The following is a 20259-nucleotide window of genomic DNA, read 5'->3' as shown; positions in this document are numbered from 1 at the left end:
ATGATCTGTACAACTTAAACTAAAAGGTTATGAAAGTCAATGGGCAATAATAACTTATAGAAGTATTGAAATTATGCCGTAAGTATTAAAAAAATATAAAAATCGGAACATTTTTCACCACATTTTACTCAACACACAAAACATGGTGATCCAAAACATTTCTACAAAAAAAACCAAAATATTTCTAAACACTATACAAGTTATTGCAACAATCTATCTTTTTTAGTTTTTGAGATATGCTCATTTTTAGGAACTGAGTGCAAAGACGTTTTGATGGTTTCATCTGCAATACAAGGCAACAGAAATATATACATTGGCATTTTCGTCTACTGTCATTTGATGGAGTATCTTTAAGTGCTTTATATCCCTAGAATCTGTACAATATAATGATGGAAAAGTATGCTAAAAATGATTGATTTACTGTACTAAAAACAAGAAACTAGCTAAAACTGCTGAAGAGCTGTGGTAAAAATGAACAACGAACTAACACTAAAACTACTGACTGACTATGACAGAAAAAAAATACTCAAAACCAACGGTGAAAATATCTAAAATACACTAGAAACTACTAAGTTGATATTCTCTCTATTTCTCTCTCTCTATCTCTCCGACATACATCACTGTTTCCCGTGACTTCTTTGCGCCACCGGGTGTTTATATCGCCGCTGCGCACATAATGTAATGTAACGTAACGTACCGCAAAGCCGTCATCAACCCGCGAAAATGCTACAGCGAGAAAGACAGCAGTCTTAGCTTCCAGCTACAAAAAAGGGACCACTCTACCTAACATAGTCTTAATTTAGGGCAGTTATGTTACGACGTGACTTCCGGCGGCCGCTCCATTCTTAAAGGGGTTAATTAACCAACTTTTAGTTTTAAACTACAGCTGTCATACTACCGTTAAAAGTTAAGTTACTTTGAAGAAGTTTAGCTAGCTAGCTAAAAGCTGAAGACAAAGCATGCTGCGGGCATTTCAGTTTTAGTGTTGTGTAACTGGACTGAGTGCTGATAATTACTTACTGTTGCACATACAATAAAGACAATAAAAGCATATTTACTCACCGAGTAAAATGAATCCAACCACTGACCTTCACATCTTGCGGTCTCTCCCTCTGTTGCTGGTGGAGTCTGGCAGCATAAAATGGCCGTTGGTCACGCTCTCTGTTTTAATATGGCACACGTGACAGGAAGCTGCACTAACTTAATATTATAATACAATATTAAGTTTCATTAACTTAATTCTTTTCCTTGTTAAGTGAAGGCAGAAATGCTTTTCCAAAATCAATATATTTTTGAGTTAAGATAACTTTCTTCATTTTTAATTTTAATCCTTTTCTTGAAATAAGTTATCAACTTAATAAAATAATGGACATGTAACAATTTTTTTTTATGTTGAAAAAGCTCATGTTTTTAAGTCATACTAACTAACCTCCTGAATCATTTTTTAGAGTGTAGAAGATAGGCTGGTCTCACCAAAAACACCAGTTTTTGACCAAAACACTGAGAAAATTAGCTTTTTGTGGAAAAAAATATGTTTTGCTTTAGTGACACTTCAAACATCTGAACAGTGTTTTCCTTCTATAAAACAACAAAAACAACACAGAGAAAGGGCTTTTGATGACAAAATAATAATTTATTTACAAATAACCCTGCTATCAGGGTCAGTATTATACGGTGCCCTTGGAGTGCGACGGCCTTCCTCCAAGTCCTCACCTGACTCAGCCTCCATACCTTCAACTTCCTCCTCCTCCGCCACCTTCTCTTCCTCCCCCACATGTCGTGCTGGAGTCCAGGACTTCACAACCCTGCGTATGAACTCCAGGAGAGTTTTACACTCGCCTGGGTTTTTCGATTTGTAGATGACATATGCATTGTATATGCATATCTGGAAGAGGTAAGCTACAAACTTCTTGGACCAGTTGAGTGATCTACGGATGAAGGGGTAGTAGGCGATGTTGCGATCCAATTTGTCCACCCCATTCATGAACGCATTGTATGCTACCACCAGAGGTGGGTAGAGTAGCCAAAAATTGTACTCAAGTAAGAGTACTGTTACTTTAGAATAATATGACTCAAGTAAAAGTAAAAAGTATTGTCACCCTGTGTTACTTGAGTAAGAGTAAAAAGTAATGGGTGAAAAAACTACTCAAGTACAGAGTAACTGTCGAGTAACCTCTTTTATTTATCAGGTCAAATAATGTTAAATAATGCACATGATGCATGCACAAAAATATATTATGGCAATGATAATTTTTCAGAGCCGGACAATTCCCTTAGACAACTGAAACAGTTTATAATAAACAATAATAAATAAATAATATAATAACTTAAATCTTTACACAGTAAAATAAATACACATACATTAAAATAAAAATAAACTAATAACAAAACAATGGGCTCAATAGTAGAGGTACAGTTGAGGTTACAAAGAACAAGTTTCTAAAAACCATAGAACACTCAACACAGAACAGTGGGCTCCATAGGCACTGCAGAGATTACTGTACAATGAATAACAAGAACAACAACAAGGCAGTCTCTGAGTGACCAATACATTTCCTTCCTTCCTTCATTCATTCATAACACTGTGTGTATGTAGGTGTGTGTAAGTGTAGGCGTGTGTGTGTGTGTGTGCGCGTGCATGTTCACTCCATAAAGTGACCGTTAATCTTCAACAACAGCTGGCTCTCAAGATTTTCACTCTGAAGCTGTGACCTTTTAGCTGTGTACAGGAGGCCTGCATGACTAAACAGCCTCTCACAGGCGGCAGACGCTGGGAGGGCTGTATTCAACTTTAGTGAGAGCCTCTTCACTTCAGGAAAAGAATGGAGAAGGTCCATACCTCCAGGTGACGTACAGGAGAGGTACCTCTCTAGCTCTCCTGTCTTTGATTGCCCTTCTCCCATGGATGCAAAGAAATCGTCCTCATCTGAATGACTGCTGTTGGTTTGAGGTTCCTCATCCAGCTCCAAGTCGGAACCCAGGTGCCCTCTGATGTAGTCGAGGCCTGTGGCAAGATAAATAGTTTTCAAAAGAGTTAGGTTTGTACACTTTTCTTACCCATCTAATATATAGTCTGCTAAGCTGCTGTTTTTTTATATATTAAAACCCTCTGTGTTTATAACTCTTGCTGGTCATCATTTTTCAGTTTTTGTTAACAAAATAAAGTTACAGCCCTCACAATCTCAACAAAAATATGGTTAAATCAATATTTCTCTGACAATATCAACAGAATGAATGAATGAATATATGTTCTTATCTTTGTAAATGCAGAATTGATGGCAGAGGTGTTGTACAATACTACTGATTTACACCTGAATTGATTCACATGTACATTTACCAGCTTTTATGATGTTATCGTCAGTAGTCCAGGATGTCCTGAATTTTGGCAATAAAATTGCAGCAGCGATCAACTCCGGCTCTTGCATGATGTCTCCAAAGTGTTTTGTGATCCCACGCTGCAGGGAATCAATGAGACAGCCACACATTTTGCATGAGGCCTGCAACCTTTTCAGCTTGTCCTGCAGCTGATGAAGTGTTGGCAGCAGGAAGCCCATGTGGACCGATGTTTCCCCTTGGAGGACATCAAGAGCCATCGCAACAGGCTTCATCACTGCAGCGTACTCTGTCAAAAATGCCATCTCAGCTGTATTGAGCCTGTAAAAGATGAAAAGATCAAAATGAGCTTTTAGCAACTTCTGATAAATATATTTATTGTTCATTGTGTGTTCAATGAACATACAAATACAATAATAAAATAGGTTAATAAGAAACTACATTGCATGATATTGAACTTAAGAGAGATGGATTAACATACATTACATTCTGCCAACTTACATCTTATTCTTCAGTGCCATGCATACATTGCGGATTGCTTTTTCTCCTTGCTCCTTTTGGATGTGCACAATCCTTTCAACTGCGAGGAACAGGGAGCTCCAACGGGTCTGGTTTGGTCGGAGGAACTGCAACTTACACTCTCGCTCCACAGTTTCAGCTGCTGTGGCTGACCTGCTCGTTTTGTTCCACAGAGCATTACATTTTGCAAAAGCTGCTCGAGACAACCTCTTGTATGTTTCATTGGTAGTTTCTGTAACAGTGGTGTCGACTGTTGACACAAGATTTAGGAGATGACATGCACACCTCTGGTGTTTTGGAAGCTGGTACTCAAGTCCAGTGTCATCATCCAAAATGGCAGAAACGTCTTGATATTCCACCTCCGACTCATTTTCATCTTCTGACCCATCATCAATGTTTAAGTTTTTCTCCTCCTGTCCATCAGTGGCCTCGTCCTCTTTCCCGTATATTCGAAACGCCTTTATGAAGTTTGAACCACTGTCTGTTGTTGTCCTGGTAATTTTGTCCCTGATTTGGTATTCGGAATGTATCTCCTCCAATGCTGCAGGAAGGACATCAAATGTGTGTGAGCCTTTGAGGCGTCTGCAGGCCAATGCAGCGGAGTGCCTCTCCAGAGAGTTGTGGTCTATCCAGTGGCAGGTGACACCTAAGTAGCTACGTTGTCTGGCAGACCAGCAGTCCGTTGTGGTAGCAACATGGTTGACAGCTTTTAGCTTTTTGATAACTATGCTCTTCAATGTCTTCGCAGCTTCCTGTATTCTACAGCATAATGTTTTCCTTGTTATAACTGTACACTGAGGTTGCAAGGTTTCGATCATGGTTTTGAAAGATGGTGCCTCAACAACAGAAAATGGTTGGTTCGCTTGGCACACAAAATTTAGCACAAGCTTATTGAGTGTTGCCTGTGTTACTCGCCGTGAAGGGACAGTGAAGGAACTTGTGATCTTTGCATTCTTGGTGGGAGGTTCCTCAGCAGAAGACGATCTTCTCTTTCGGTGGGATTCTATCAGGTCTATGTATTTGGTCAGTTTGGTGGGGTGAACCCTCTGTTGACAGAAAAAAAAAATACTTATATACTTACATACATGTGTAGGGCCTAACACAAAAAAAAAGAGTTACAAAAAATACATTTAATTTAAGTTGTATTCACTGAGATCAAGCTTTCACTTGGTTTATTCTGCTTTACTTTTGTCTGTGACCTGTGTGTGTGTGTGTGTGTGTGTGTGTGTGTGTGTGTGTATTCTAATAATGAATTCAAAAGTAGTGTAAAGTGCACTTTTATTTCAATGTTCTGCTGCCATATGAACTTAAGTGCCATAACCCTTGCTTGAAAAATGTAGCTGCACACAGCCTCGCGCTAGAGAGACACCGAGTCCAGCAGGAGGAGGGACTGGCTGACTGAGTTAAATTGCCCAGCCCTAATTTTACAGTTATTTCTGATAAACAGGGCTAACGTCAGCCTACAAAGACAGCGGGAAAAAATAAGAGGGGGGGGGAAGTACTACTTACCGCAATGTGTTTACGCAAATTCGAAGTTGAACTTTGGTAGGCTGAAACCTCCACTTGTTTCGGGAGACACAAATGGCAACGCATAATGTAGCTGTTTTTTTTGTTGCCTGGAGTGTGAACATTTCTTTTATGTGGGGCCAGGGGTGTTGTGCCTCCTCCTCTTCGGCTTCTTCGGAGTTCACAGTTTCTGTGCTCTTTTCCGCCTGTTTGCCGCGGGGAGTGTGTGTGCGGTCATGTGATTGCTAGGCTCTGCCTGATTGGTGAAAAGGAATTAGACGTCGCTAGTGGCTACATTTGATTGGTGAGATGCAGTCATGTGATAGTCACAGAGCCTCTGGGAAGTCCCGACCCATGCTCTCCCCATATAAACAAAACAGACCATGCGGCAGACGGATCGATTAAAAAAAAAAAAAAGTAGCGAGCAGAATCAGCCCGATGTAACGGAGTAAAAGTACCGCTCCTTCTTCACAAATGTACTCAAGTAAAAGTAAAAAGTATGCTGCTTTGAAACTACTCATAGAAGTACAATTTTTCCAAAAAGTTACTCAAGTAAATGTAACGGAGTAAATGTAGCGCGTTACTACCCACCCCTGGCTACCACACACTCTGGCTTCAACTGAGGAACCTTGTTTTTCTGTACCTTCTGCCACACATCAACTCTTTGCATCTTATCTTGGTGGCAGGTTGTCACCATCTTCACTAGGCGTTTGTCCTGCCACACTACTACCATCACCCTCTCATTATGTCGCACAACTTTCCCCCCCACTCCCAGGTCAGTCTTGGTCACCTCTGTCATGGTCTTGGGTTCCCCCCTATTCTTCCAAAGGGTTCCACAAACATTGGTTCGTGCTCCAAGTAACCGCTCACAGAGTGAAATGGAGTTGTAGAAATTGTCCATGTATAAAGTGTAACCATTGCCTGGGAGACGATCAAGAAGAGTGAACACTGTGTCAGGAAGAGTGCTAGCTGTCCCCACATAAGGCTGCATGTTGAAGCAATAGCCGGTGGCAGAGTCACACAGTATGTATGATTTGATCCCATACTTCACCGGCTTTTGTGGGTTGTACACTTTGAAGGAGAGTCGCCCCCGCCACTGCATCATGCCCTCATCAATGCAGATGTTTTGGCCTGGCTGATACATCTCCTTGAACTTTTTGACTATGTAGTCTAACACTGGGCGGACTTTGTACATCCTGTCAGCTGCATCTTGTGATGCATTATTATTGTAATGCAGGAACCTCCATATAATCTGGAACCTGTTCCTAGACATGACTAGACAGACGAGTCTTATTGCTGCTGTGTGATGTGGAGAAAAACTCCTTTTTTTTACCTTGCCTCTCCACACTGCCAACAGTAGTGGGCTCTCTGCTGGATTGCCTCTGCTCAATAAATGACCTGTAAGTTATAGAAATACAATTACCATAAAAATACAGTTCTTATTGCTGCTGTGTGATGTGGAGAAAAACTTTTTTTTTTTTTTTTTTTACCTTGCCTCTCCACACTGCCAGTAGTGGGCTCTCTGCTGGATACACAATCTGTAAATTGAAAATTCATTCACATCAGTAATGGAAATCAGATGTTACCGTATTATACAGTATATAATATTAGTTTGTTTACATCGTCATAGCAACATGGTGACGCGGTCCGGCAGAATACGCGTCACCATGTTGCTATGATCAATCTCAATCTTTATTTGTATAGCGCCAAATCACAACAAAGTTATCTCAAGGCACTTTACACATAGAGCAGGTTCTAAACCGAACTCTTCAGGTTTTAACTTTAAAGATACCCAACATTCCCACATGAGCAACAGTGGAGAGAAAAAACTCCCTTTTAACAGGAAGAAACCTCAGGCAGAACCAGACTCAGAAGTGGGCGGACATCTGCCTCGACCGGTTGGGGTTGAGAGGAGAGAAAGGAAGGATAGAGGAGAGAAGCACAATGAAAATCAACAATGGAGCTAGAAGGTCCGGGACTGGAATCCGTCATCCGGACGTCTACAGGCCCAGATTACCTGTGAGACGAGAAAGCACAGACAACTCCGGGGAAGAAGTTTAGGTTATTGAATGCTTTAATAGAACATGACTGTTAATGGAAATAGATGGATGGATAGAGAGAGAGAGAGGGAGGAGAGAGGAGCTCAGTGTATAATGGGGGTCCCCCGGCAATCTAAGCCTATGGCAGCATAAGTTAAGAGCTCAAAGAGCCCTAACTATAAGCTTTGTCAAAAAGGAAAGTTTTAAGCCTACTCTTAAATGTAGGGAGGGTGTCTGCCCCAAATCTGGAAGATGGTTCCACATGAGAGGAGCCTGATAGCTGAAGGCTCTACCTCCTGTACTTTTAGAGATACTAGGAACCACAAGTAGACCTGCATGCTGGGAGCGCAGTGTTCTAGTAGGTACATAAGGTACTATCAGTTCTTTAAGATATGATGGAGCCTGACCATTAAGAGCTTTGAAGGTGAGGAGGAGGATTTTGAATTCTATTCTGAATTTTACGGGAAGCCAATGCAGTGAAGCCAAGATGGGAGTAGTATGATCTAATTTTTGTCAGAACACGAGCAGCTGCATTCTGGACCAGCTGGAGAGTCTTTAGAGACTTGTTAGGACAGCCTGATAATAATGAATTACAGTAGTCCAGCCTAGAAGTAACAAATGCATGGACTAGTTTTTCAGCATCATTTTGAGACAGGAAGTGTCTAATTCTTGCAATATTACGCAGATGAAAGAAGGCAGTCCTTGAAATTTGTTTTATGTGGGAATTAAAGGACAGATCTTGATCAAATATAACTCCTAGGTTCCTTACAGTGGTGCTGGAGGCCAAAGTAATGCCATCCAGAGTAATTATGTCGTTTGATAATGAATTTCTAAGGTGTTTAGGGCCAAGCACAATAAATGAGTTTAGTAACGGGAAGTTGCAGGTCATCCAGGCCTTTATGTCCTTAATGCATGTTTGTAGTTTAGATAATTGGTTAGTTTCATTTGGCTTTATTGATAGATATAATTGAGTATCATCTGCATAACAATGAAAATTTATTGAGTGATCCCGGATAATGTTTCCTAAAGGAAGCATATATAAGGAGAATAGTGGCGATGTAAACAAACTCAACTCCTAACTTCGAGCGTGAGTTGTTTGAATACCGTACATTTCGCCATCTTTCTTCTACCTCTTCTTTGCGCATCCCTCTCGCATCTATACCATCCACACATACCACTGCTGCCATCTACAGGGGTCAGTTTGTCATTACCCTAGTTACATGCCTGATTATTGATGGACAAGCTCCGCCAGACCGTCCCCCAGCCCCCCCCCCCTCCCCCTTGAAAAACATTATTGACGTCTGTAGACGTCAATGGCAGTGAACGGTTGTAATCAAATTGACGTCTATAGACGTCAATGGCAGCCAATGAGTTAAGGTCTGGGCACACATCTGGAAGGTCATTTATGTATAGTGAAAACAACAGAGGCGCAAGGATCGAACCCTGCGGGACACCAACAGTAGAAGTGTGAAAAGGTGATTTGACCCCATCAGCAGTCACACATTGAGTTCTGCTTGATAGGTATAATTTAAACCATAGCATGGTGTTATCAGAGAAATTAAAAAATGTGAGTTTGTTTAAAAGTACTTGGTGGTCGACGGTGTCAAATGCCCTTTTAAGGTCAAGAAATACAGCACTAACACATGGGGACTTTTCCAACAGACACTTAGTTTTTTCAATGAACATTTTGCTGACTCAGTGGAGTGGTGTGCCCTGAAACCAAACTGCATAGGATGCAGTGGAGTGAGACCTCCGTCCAGATGTGCGATCAGTTGGTTCGCTACCCATTTTTCAGCTACTTTGGAAAGAATTGGTAGTATACTGATTGGTCTGTAGTTGGCTTCCAGTGTTTTGGAGCCAGATTTAAAAATGGGAGTCACCGTGGCCACCTTCCAGTCTGACGGGAATTTGTTCTGGTTAATTGATAAGTTAACCAGATGAGTAATGGGTTTAAGCAATGCATGAGAATGTGTCTTTATGAAATTTGTGTCAATACCAAATACATCTTTTGTGCTTTGAGTGCTCCAATAATCTTTGAGACTTCTGTCTCTGTTATGTTAGCCAGCTGAAAAATGGGCTGTTCATTGCTGATCAAGCGAGGTACAATAGTTGAGGGATTGAAATGTCTTGCTATTTCAAGCACACTGTCTAAAAAGTAATTGTTAAAAGTGTTAACAATTCTTGCAGGATCCTTCACCAAGATATTACCAATTTCCAGTTCAAGAGTGTTTGTTTCGTGCTTGGTATCCTTACCTAATAATTTATTTAAGGTTTGCCACACCTTCGTCCCATTGCCCTTTGCATCCTTGATTACAGAAATAAAAAAGTTTGCTTTGGCCTTTCTCAAAGACTGTACTACTTTGTTACGCATGTGTGTAAATTTTAGCCTGTCGGTAGGCGGGCCAGATTTCAGGTAATGCTTAAGTAGTGAGTCTCTAGACCTCATCAGGTCCCTGCAATTTTGGTCGAGCCATGGCAGGGCATTACGTGTCCTGGCCCTTCTCCTCCCTCTCCTGGTGAGAGGAGACAACACATTTTTGATTTTATTTAGAAAGGAATCACAGCTGGTTTCTATGTTGTTTGATGAGAGGGTTTCCTCCCAATCAATGTTTTCTATGCCCTCCCTGAGGTTTTGAAGCTGATTCCTCGGTATTACATTAAAACTGGGGGAGGGGTGGGCTTTAGGTGGTCTAGTAAACCTTGAATTATTGAGCTTTCTAGACAAAAAGATGCTGTTATGGTCAGAGATACCAGTCAGGAAATTATATGTCTTGAATATTCTGTCGGGTTTGTTTGTAAATAAAAGATCAATTCTTGTCTGCGATTTATTTGTCAGTCTAGTTGGTTGCTCTATTAGTTGTTTTAGGTTGTAATTTTCGGTGATTAATTTCCTACCTTGTTTGTCATCCCAGTTTACATTGAAGTCCCCTAAGATGATTAACTCTTTATTTGAGCCAATTGAGTTCAACATGATTTTTAGTTGGTCATAAAAGTCTATTTTGGTGGATGGGTGGCGATATACAGTAGTAGCCACTTCAAAGTTCCCCTCCAAGCTGAATGCCAGCTGAATGGCAGCTGACTCCCAGCCAAGTTCCAGCCAAGTTCCAGCTGAGTTCCAGCAGCTGGAGAGACCCCCTCCTTCTCCTGGGCGTGTCTATCCTTTCCTGTAAACCCGCCTATTCATTGTAATACAGGCTTCTGTCACAAACTAGCTCACATTCTGATGTTTTAGGAATTGTTACTGTCAGGTCATCCAGATTCATCGAATCAAATCAAAAAATATTAATATATTATTAAATACTACTACTTTTTGTGTTACTACTACTACTACTGACTGCTGATTATTTTGTTATTTGTTTTGAATCTAACACAAAAAACGAAAAAAAAGCCTTTTCATATTTTAATTTTAGGCTCAGATAAATAATACGAAATGACAAAAACGGACCACAGGACTGTATTTGATTTTAGGCAATTATACAGCACATGTGTGCCAGCCAACCCCGGTCTATTCAGTGCATGCGTTAAGCCAGGTAAGCCCATCCACCTTATTAGCATTATCATTGCTCAACCTTTTGTTTGGGCTTAATGGCCCTTTTGGTTCCATGGTCACACAAATCACGCACAGAGATCAGAATAGTGTTCATGGACGTCGGAACTATTTTCTGAGAGGGGTCACTGTGAGCTTTCATAATAGTCAAATATCTCCTGCGTCATGGTGCTGTGTAGCCAGGTTTTCAGCCTGCGCAAGGCTGAGAAAGAGCGCTCAGATGCCGCGACAGATATGGGCCAGACAGAGTTGAATGAGCATTAATTATATGAAAAAGATAAATATAAGTCAGAAAAATTGAGTTTACATTCAGATTTGTTATTATTATTATTACAGTAACTAAGTTAATTAACTATTGGTGTAAAACTGAAAACTCAACCGCACATGTGTGCTGACAGAGTGGGGGCACTACACACATCTACTACTACACCCTTCACTCACTTAGAAAAGATGTAAAAATTAAAACTCAACCACACATACGGTAGCATATGTGCTGGATATAGTGGGGGCACAAACAGTGTCTTGATCTTGATTTTCAGTGGGGGAGATGTCCAGCTCGAAGGTGATGGGTTGAGGGGGATGGTTACAGTGCTGTCCCATTGTCTTTCAAAGCGAATGCCCCCCGTCCCCCGCTGGCCCGCACTCACATTACCTCAAAACCCAAGTGTACTCAAGCACAATTGCATCCGGCACATGCCTTGCGCAAAAGGCGCACATAACGTGTGCTGCGCCGATAACACACAACACAGCCGATCAATTAACACAACGCACTATGATTAAAAAGTACAAGCATGTTCTTCTGAGTCATGCCTGAGTCATGCAGTAGCCTACTACAGATACTTGTGTAAAAAAGACGCACTGATTTCATTGACGCTCGCAGCCTCTCCAGCAGCAGCTGAACAGACTTAGTTTAACTGAATGACTTAGAAGTCGCCAAATGACTTGCTTTAACGAATTTCGTTAGTTTATATAATGCAGATTTGTAAAATATTATTTTTATGAGGGTCACAGTCACAAACTGTAGTAAACTTAGCATTTCATTATTGTGGTAACAGCGGTGCAGCAGATGAAGTCCACGCAGCACGCTGGATGTAAACTAATATTAAGCCTATAGCCGATTCATTATAATGTCGATGGACATAAATTGAGTTATTTTGCCTTAATAATGATAAAATAATACACAAAAAAATGGTCGGATTGGGAACCCATATAATATTAACACTACGTATTAAATAGCGTGTCCTGTTTTAAATCACTAGACTGGGTTTGTCTCATGGGGTATTTCTTGGTTTGACAGTGACAGTGATCAGTGATCAGTCAGAGGAATTATTAAGTGTCCGCGAGTGTTTCCTGTGACACACGGTGTCCTGTCAGATGTACGGCAGCTTCATTGCATCTTTCTAATGGATTAACTATATTGTCTGCTTCATTCGGCGACTTTATACAGAAGAATAGAAGTAAAACAAGTAATATTAGTGTATATAATATTTGGCCTAGTATTTTAATCAGGTTTAATCACAGGGTTGTAACGTGATGAATCCGGTTAATTTTTTTTAATCGTTGTACAGCCTAGTCTTTCCTATGAGCAGTGGGTCTAAACACACTGCTCCTCCCCGTGGATAAATGAGGCATTGCAGCTGGTTTTCAATCGGGCAGCTTAGGGGCGTTCCCAGTCTGGGCCTCATTGACCACGTCATCGCGGGGGGATCGCATTTCCCCCCTGCTTCCATTATCGGCCAGCCAAGGACCGGTCAAGGACCAGTCAAGGAGCCATCAAGGAAACACGGGAACTATGAAATGGCTTCATCTGTAGACATAGTAAAATGAAAGACATTTCAGTAGATAGCAACACAACACTACTCCAACACAGTCAAATTTGATGGCTTCTGGTAGTTCAAGGAGTTTGCATTTTAAATTAGATTTTTTATAAAGTAGTTCTCCCCCACCTTTGCCTCTTTCCCTATCCTTTCTAAATACCTGGTATTCATGCATCATTACCAGGGATTCTGCAGATGATGGTTTCAGCCAGGTCTCTGAAAGGCCTAGTATATCGATATTTGAGTCACTGAGGAGGTGTTCCACTTGTTCACGTTTATTGCCAAGGCTTCTAATGTTCAGGTGTCCACAAAAAAGTCCCTTCGGCTTGCAATGGGGATCCCAGACTATTCTGGACTGGTTGAGGGCTCCGGGAATCAGAGGTGGTGCCTGACCATCAGCTGCTGGGCTGCTGAGAGCCCTTGGCATGGCCCGGGATGTCGTTGTCTCCTCCCTGGTAATTCTCAGCTCCGTTGCCGCAGAGCGCACCGGAGACAGGAGAAGGAACCGTGGTGTTGTACGACCCCTGACCGCCAGCTGCTGGACTTCTGGTAGCCATTAGCACGGCCCCGCTGACAGCCAGGGTCCCACGGCTTCTCCGGGAGGATGCGTCATCCGATACACCGGCATCGCTGCAGCGGAGGGTCCCGGGGAGTGGATGTGATGGAGTCGCGGGGTGCCGTGATGTCCGACCATCAGCTGCTGGACTGCAGGGAGCCGTTAGCACGACTCCGCTGGCGGTCCGGGTCTCGCTGCCTCTCCCGAGCGCGGCGTCGGTGCTGCTGCGACACTGGGCTCTGGCGGCAAGGGATGTTGACGCCAGGGCCACGCCGGAGATCCTTCAAAACACCGGGGGAGGCAGATGGAGTAAGTCCACCAGAGCTTTGGCTTTTGGTTGCGTTAGCTGCATTGTTGCTGTCAATCCTGGATGAGTTAGCTGGAAGGCTAGGTTTGTTAGCACACTGGTATCTCCACTAGCATGTGCAGCTAGCTGTTGTTGTTGTCGTGGGTAGCTAACATTAGCATCCGTGTTGGCAGACAGCCAGCAATGCGGTCCTGGGTTCAGTTCAATATCTCCGGCCAGCAGCAGCATTACTGCTGGTTGGACGAGGCTGTGGTTGGCTGAGTGTCTCTTGCCTTTGTCTGACGAGGAGGAGGTGCTGGCGTAGACGTTTTTCAGCATCTTTGAGTAAAGCAGGTATTGGCTTTTTGCTGCAGGAGTGTACAAACAGTCCTTCGCTCCTGCTGATAGTACAACATGTCAATGATGCAATTATTACGGCAATCACCAGCCTTCCGTTGATCGATTGTGTAGATGGAGGTGGTGTAGTACTTATCTGTTTAAGCGGCAGATACTTCATGGTTCATCTTATTATCCGTCCCGCAGCAGACGTTGCAGACTCCGCCATGTTACTAGCCGCGGTTAGACCCGCTGGAGGAACGGTGTGTCCTCTGAGTCAGTGTTTGGCGGGGCAATCTGACAATTCTGATGAGCTGCGCATTACTCCTGCGCTTGATGAAATGCATTCAAATGTAAAGGAAGGACATTTTTGATAATTTTGTGTTTGTGCATATGAATACATTTTCAACATCCAAGTTAGTGTTAAAACTGCATTTTTTTTGCCCTACACCTGTCAAAATATCTCATGCCGTGGCTTCAGATTGTAGTTTCATCCAATTGTTTACCTGATGGTGCCATTTTCATGTATTTTGCTTAACCACTTAACACACGCCCCTGTTTTTTATGCTGTTAGCCTAAACGACATGCCCAAGTTGTGAGCAGCACAGATCCCACATAGTTTGAGACTCAGAGATGTGTCTGGTATCATTGGAAAGGAAACACTCTCAGGATTCTTGTAAAAGTGTCTGTGTGATTCTGTGACTTACTGACAAAGAGTGGCAGAGGTTACAATGATGGGGTTGTTTACTCGCCCATAGGTTTGCCTTTACAATGACATGTGTACAGACATTCAGGGACCTCTCAGCAGGATATAGACACAATGAGGCCACAGCCACATGTCTTGGCTTCATGCAGTCCAAATTTGGAGTCAAAAGACCAAAAGATGAATTTTTCAGAATTATTTTTCAACAGGTATGTCCATGCGTTTTCCTCAGGTCCTTTTTGGAGACTCCAAATGGACACTTGGTTACCAAAGCTGTATAACCACAATCAAACACCTATAACTTCACATCCCCTTTGCCTACAATCAAAATCTTGGTCTCTAATGAAAGCTGACGCCATATTATTATTATTATTATTATTATTATTACATATAACCATATTTTTTTGTTTGGCCATATCTATCTATCTATCTATCTATCTATCTATCTATCTGTTTATTTTGGTATAAGTCATATGTTAAGTCGAAGAAGAACCAACCGTGTACCAAAATGCCGAGTGCGTATGATATATGGTTCAACTCTTTTACGCACAGGGCGCACGCCGGTTACGCTTGGAGTTTGTTTATGGACAGCCAAACTTAATAGCTTAGTGTCATACACCGTTGGAAACCTCTGACTATTGGCTAAAAGGTTATCAACTTCATTTCACTGAATATTTCCATAGGCTGGAACAGCTGTCAATCAAAGCCATGTCGTCATTGTTGTCGGTCACATGTCCTCATTGACTTTGGAGACATGTACTGCCTAATCCTAAACACCGATTGGCTTGTGTGTGGTGTCGTCAGAAGCAGAAGAGACTCACGGTCGTAAACATCTAGTCACGTGTACTCTGAGATGAACGTGCAGGTCAGGAAATGACGTAAACGAACCGTATATGGTTTGTTATTTGTGTTATTACGTTACGTGTTGGACTAAATACACGTTGACATATTGAGGAAAGTATTTTGGTTTTATGGAAACGGATTTCATATTTCACAAGAATGGATACTTGGCGAGCTGTACAGAAAGTCCTGAGTCATAAGATGATCGTTGTGGAAAAAGGGAAGACTTTGAAGGTATGTAGGCATTATAGCTTTTCTTACTTAGCTCAGGGGCTAGCCGAGCTAATCGCTAATACTTTTACGGCTGTGAGCAACCATATAAGTCGTGAGTGGTCTTGAATGAATCAGGACAATCTAAGCTTTCCAACGATGTACGGCATGAATATATATGTTTAAGGGTTGGTGTTTAAAACATTCAGAAGAATGTGTGGCTACCTCCTAACATCCATCCCGTCCCGTAGATGGAACAGCGTGCGTTAAGTGGTTAAGGATGAATACAATTTATGTCTTAAGCCGTGTTCACACCAAGAGCGTTGGACGCGATTTTGCGGCGCGACAAATGAAAATCTGTCGCGCTGTCGCTCAAGTTTTGAAGCGTGACCATTTTGTGTACAATCGCGTCATCGCGCCATCGTGAGTCTGCCCATTTTCACAGCACAACAACATTGCTTTCTTGTCTCTTCAACCAGTGGCGCAAAAAGTGGGAATGCACTATATGCGGCGCATAGGGGCGCCACAATGGAGGGGGCGCCAAAGCGATGGGGGTAAAATTATTTCGAGTCTGCATTTTCTGTATTTAACAGCGTTTGTGCATGTGTAGTAAATGATATGATCAATAACAGAGGCACGTCACTGATTAGGCGCCCCTCCGCCTCCCTCCCCTGCCCCTCCGATAATCGCCTCCCCTCCGGGGAGAGAGGTGAAAGCACCGGAGCGCCTCCACACTATAGGCGCGCCGGTGCGCGCCCCCTCGAGCACGCGCTAGAGCAGGAGTGTTTTCATTTTAATCGTGTTGTCATTTGATGACAGGGACCTAATGACATGGAGAGACAGAAAATAAAGCTCTCGGGGGCACAAAACAGAAAACGGAAGAGCGAGAAAGAGAAAGATTTTGCAGGGATGAAAAAAAGCTTTTCAAAGTGGTTGAAAGACAGTAGGTAAGTTATGTCAGTGTATCAAGAGGAGGCTTGTAAACATTCAGGTTAGCTAAAGCTACTACTAGTAAAACAACAGGTTACTGTTGTCTGATCAGTATTTACAATATAACAGATCATGACAAGAAAAATAAAGGAACTGGTTTGTGGTTATTTTGTTGTTCAGACAGTTATCTTTTTTTTTAACTAGATGGTGAATCATAAAACAGATAAATTATAGAACTTGGGAGTGATACACTTGAGTTTAATGTCTTCACTCAGATATAACACTACAGTGCTGTTGTGATGTATCTGATAAGTCAGATCAGATGCAGCGTCCAATCAGTAACTGATATCCAATAAGGATATCATTTACAATTAAAATTTCATATTTTTATATGTGGTTTGACTGCTTGCTGTATTTTTGAAACTTCCTTAACACAAAGTTCATGTCATTCAGGTGTGAGGATGGAGAGAAGGAATCAGGACACACATCTGAGCTCGCGATGCTCACTAGGGAGTTTACTATCGTAAATCTCATGACTGTCTTAAAACTGTCATAATGTGATGTCGTCTTAACCCTTAAAGCGGCATTTCACTCAAATCATACAAATAATACAAACACACATAAAACAAACATGGGTTACATAACCATTAAAAAAAAAGTCAGGCGGGGGTGCCGGGTGGGGGGTGGGGGGGGGGCGCCTGCAATGTATCTGCATACCCCTCAGAAAGTAGGTAGTTGCGCCCCTGTCTTCAACCATGGTCGAGATAACAACATTTGCTACCACCGCTGCCCTGTCCATCTGTCTCCGGTGAGTAGTTGTGTATTGTTGTGTTAAAATCAATAAATATTCACTGACAGGGAGATTTAGCTGCTGCTGCTTTGCTGAGAAATGTTGCTTCACAGCTGGTGTTTCGGTTTAACTGGTTACCGTGTTAATAGGTGACTTTCTCATAACTCTCTTAAAAAAGCCATTGATTGTAGTTTAATCCTTTAAAAATACACAATAATATGTGTAATAACTAATCATTTATGTAAGTTTGGTTTTGTTCAGATAACTCATTGACTTCTCGTAACGTAATGTAATGTGAGAAAGTCACCAGTTAACACGGTCACCAGTTAAACCGCAACACCCGGCATAACTTCAGCAGTGAGCCTCGTTATTGCCGTTTTTTGGAAAACAGGACCAGATCGCCTTTCACCAATACTGATCTTTATTTGTATAGCACTTTTCATACATGAAGTGCAGCTCAAAGTGCTTTACAAGAAAGACATTGCATGCATTGATTGCTTGAGCACTTTCACATATGACATATCATATGTGATCATTTATTTGTGTCTTTGTGGTTGTTTTGTATTTTGAGTCTTGAGTATGGATTTGATGCATACTGTAGGCCTATGTATTTGTGTATTTTCTGATCTAAATAAAATATAAACTGCCACATAAAGTATCACTGCATGCTACAACTCAGCTTAATTTAATGTTTTCTATGATGCAGATACCTGGCCACTGGTGACTCCTACAGGACCATCGCCAACAGCTTCCGTGTTGGGGTCTCCACTGTGTCCATGGTCGTGGCTGATGTGGTGTCCGCTATCTGGGACTGCCTTTAATAAAGCTTTAATTTGGCATGTCTGCAACAATACAATAAACATAAAATGTGCATGACATGATAAATATGCTAACTATCATATCAATGGTGCCATCTGATATTATTCTGGTATTGTTTTGTCCTGTAAATGATTAGTCAGTGTCCCACATAATGCTGTGGCTACCTCCCAACCTCTGACCCGTCCCGTAGATGGAACAGTGTGTTTTAAGAGGTTGAAATAAGTTGTTTAGTTTATGTGAATAACCTCTGCACAGCTTGAATCAAAGTTTACAGTACACAATGTGGGTGTGCAACAAATATCTGAAGTCTGGTGAGAATGTTCACTGTAGGTAAGAGTAGACGAAAGACAGCTGAGATTTTTATATTTTATTAATTAAATTGTCATACAAAAAACAAATATATATATATATGTACAAAAACAATAAAAAATAAATAACGTATGGAAGAGCCTCAGGGACACATATGAACAAAATGAATGATTCCTCAAAAGTCTGATACGTTCCCTGCAGTGATTGCTGCCCCATTGCTAAATAGCTACTCGGCAGGTTCCAAATTGAGCACAACAGTGCTAGCTTCATAAATAAGTTTATGAATTTGAAATTTAACGTATGCCTTCTTATGGGGCGACAACTTCTCCAGGGAAGGAACCAGGCTTTTGAGGAATAGTTCATCCTCTGAGGGGGGAGGCTGGGGAGCAGGTTGAGCTCGCTGCTTCAGGCCGTTGAGGGTTTCCAGGACGAGAGCCTCCAACTCCACCCGTCTGTTGTTGGATTCGGCGGAGTTTTCCTCCTCCCTGGCTCTCTTCCTGGACCTCTTCATCGCTGTATGAAATAGAAAAAACATTTTATGAAACTACTACCGTCCAAAAAATGCAATAGTTAGAAGTAACTCAATATCCAAATTAATATTTGTTTAAATATCTTAAATTAATTATCTATTAAACTATCTTAAATATGTCTTGTACATACCTCTTGGCACTGAAGCAGCAGAGACAGCAGTGGGAGAGACAGCAGCAGAGACAACTGGACCATCATCAGGGGGAGCACCAGCAGACTCTGGCTCAATGTCAGAATCTGCTTGGGCTGTAGTAGTGACACACATGTCTTAGTTTTTTTGTTTATACAGTATATTAATTGTCAAGGTTATTCTAACAATTACAGCACATAAAGCATTTTACAGATGCAGTCATTTAATACATCATACTGTTCTAGCCATAGCAATATCTATCCTCCACAACACTTTAAAGCAAATGGTGTTTTAGTGCCCTTCATTCTTCACATTTTAACTTGTAGGTTTGGTGTAGGTGAGAGTACAGATTAGTTATTGACATTTTTTTAGTGCAGGCTGTGAAAAAAATATCTGTACTGACACATCAATACAAGTCAGTTATCATTTTATACAAAAACTAGTTTCCATGTCGTTTCTGTGTGTGTGTTCATTCATCAACAAACCTCCGATGGTAATCCCTGATGAGCCTGCTGTCTCTCCCTCGTCCTCCATGGACCCTACACTGTACTCCACGGCCCCATCTTCCTCGACCCCTGCCCCCATGTTCCCGCTTGTTTCACGGGGGGCAACAAAGGGGTCGAGGAAAGACAGGACCGCGAAGTACTTCCACTTCTTCGCTGTCCCTGCTGCTGCCCCACTCCTTGACTCTGTCCCCTTCCTCCTCTCCCTCATATATGTGTCCCTGAGGCTCTTCCATCTCCTGCGACACACATCAACTGACAAGAACACACGTAAATTAACTGTTGAATCTAGTAAACCAGTAACTTTATGACGGGAAAGCCAGCTACGCTAACTGGGGCTATGCTAATGCTAACCAATAGCTGCAAACACGCAACAAATACATATTTACAGAACTTACCAGGTAATCCAGCCACCTCGCTTACTTTACTCCACGCCTGCTCCTTTTTATACATATCCCGGTAAAGGAGACAGGACGTGTCGTAAAGCACGGGGTGAGCTGTAACGGCAACGATCAATTTGTCCTCCATCTTGTAGAAGAGTGATCCAGGACGGTGACG

General features: G+C 42.0%; 1 protein-coding gene across 1 annotated transcript; it reads right to left on the bottom strand.

Moving 5' to 3' along the window:
* Window positions 1-18766: 18766 nt before the first annotated feature.
* On the bottom strand, window positions 18767-20229 carry LOC128382394 (transcription factor Adf-1-like). Its single transcript, XM_053342383.1, has 4 exons — window positions 20100-20229; window positions 19684-19956; window positions 19201-19314; window positions 18767-19053 (listed from the first exon to the last, which is right to left on the bottom strand). The coding sequence occupies exons 1-4, from the start codon at window positions 20227-20229 to the stop codon at window positions 18767-18769; spliced, it is 804 nt and encodes a 267-aa protein (XP_053198358.1).
* Window positions 20230-20259: the final 30 nt, after the last annotated feature.

The sequence above is a fragment of the Scomber japonicus genome, chromosome 21 (assembly GCF_027409825.1).
Source record: "Scomber japonicus isolate fScoJap1 chromosome 21, fScoJap1.pri, whole genome shotgun sequence".
Classification (NCBI taxonomy): domain Eukaryota; kingdom Metazoa; phylum Chordata; class Actinopteri; order Scombriformes; family Scombridae; genus Scomber; species Scomber japonicus.
This window is presented reverse-complemented; position numbering and strand designations above follow the sequence as displayed.

Coding starts and splice junctions, on each gene's coding strand:
- LOC128382394 (XM_053342383.1), bottom strand. CDS start 20,229: ATGGAGGACAAATTGATCGTTGCCGTTACAGCTCACCCCGTGCTTTAC. Junction 19,957..20,099: donor CGAGGTGGCTGGATTACCTG/GTAAGTTCTGTA, acceptor TGTTCTTGTCAG/TTGATGTGTGTCGCAGGAGA. Junction 19,315..19,683: donor ATCAGGGATTACCATCGGAG/GTTTGTTGATGA, acceptor TCACTACTACAG/CCCAAGCAGATTCTGACATT.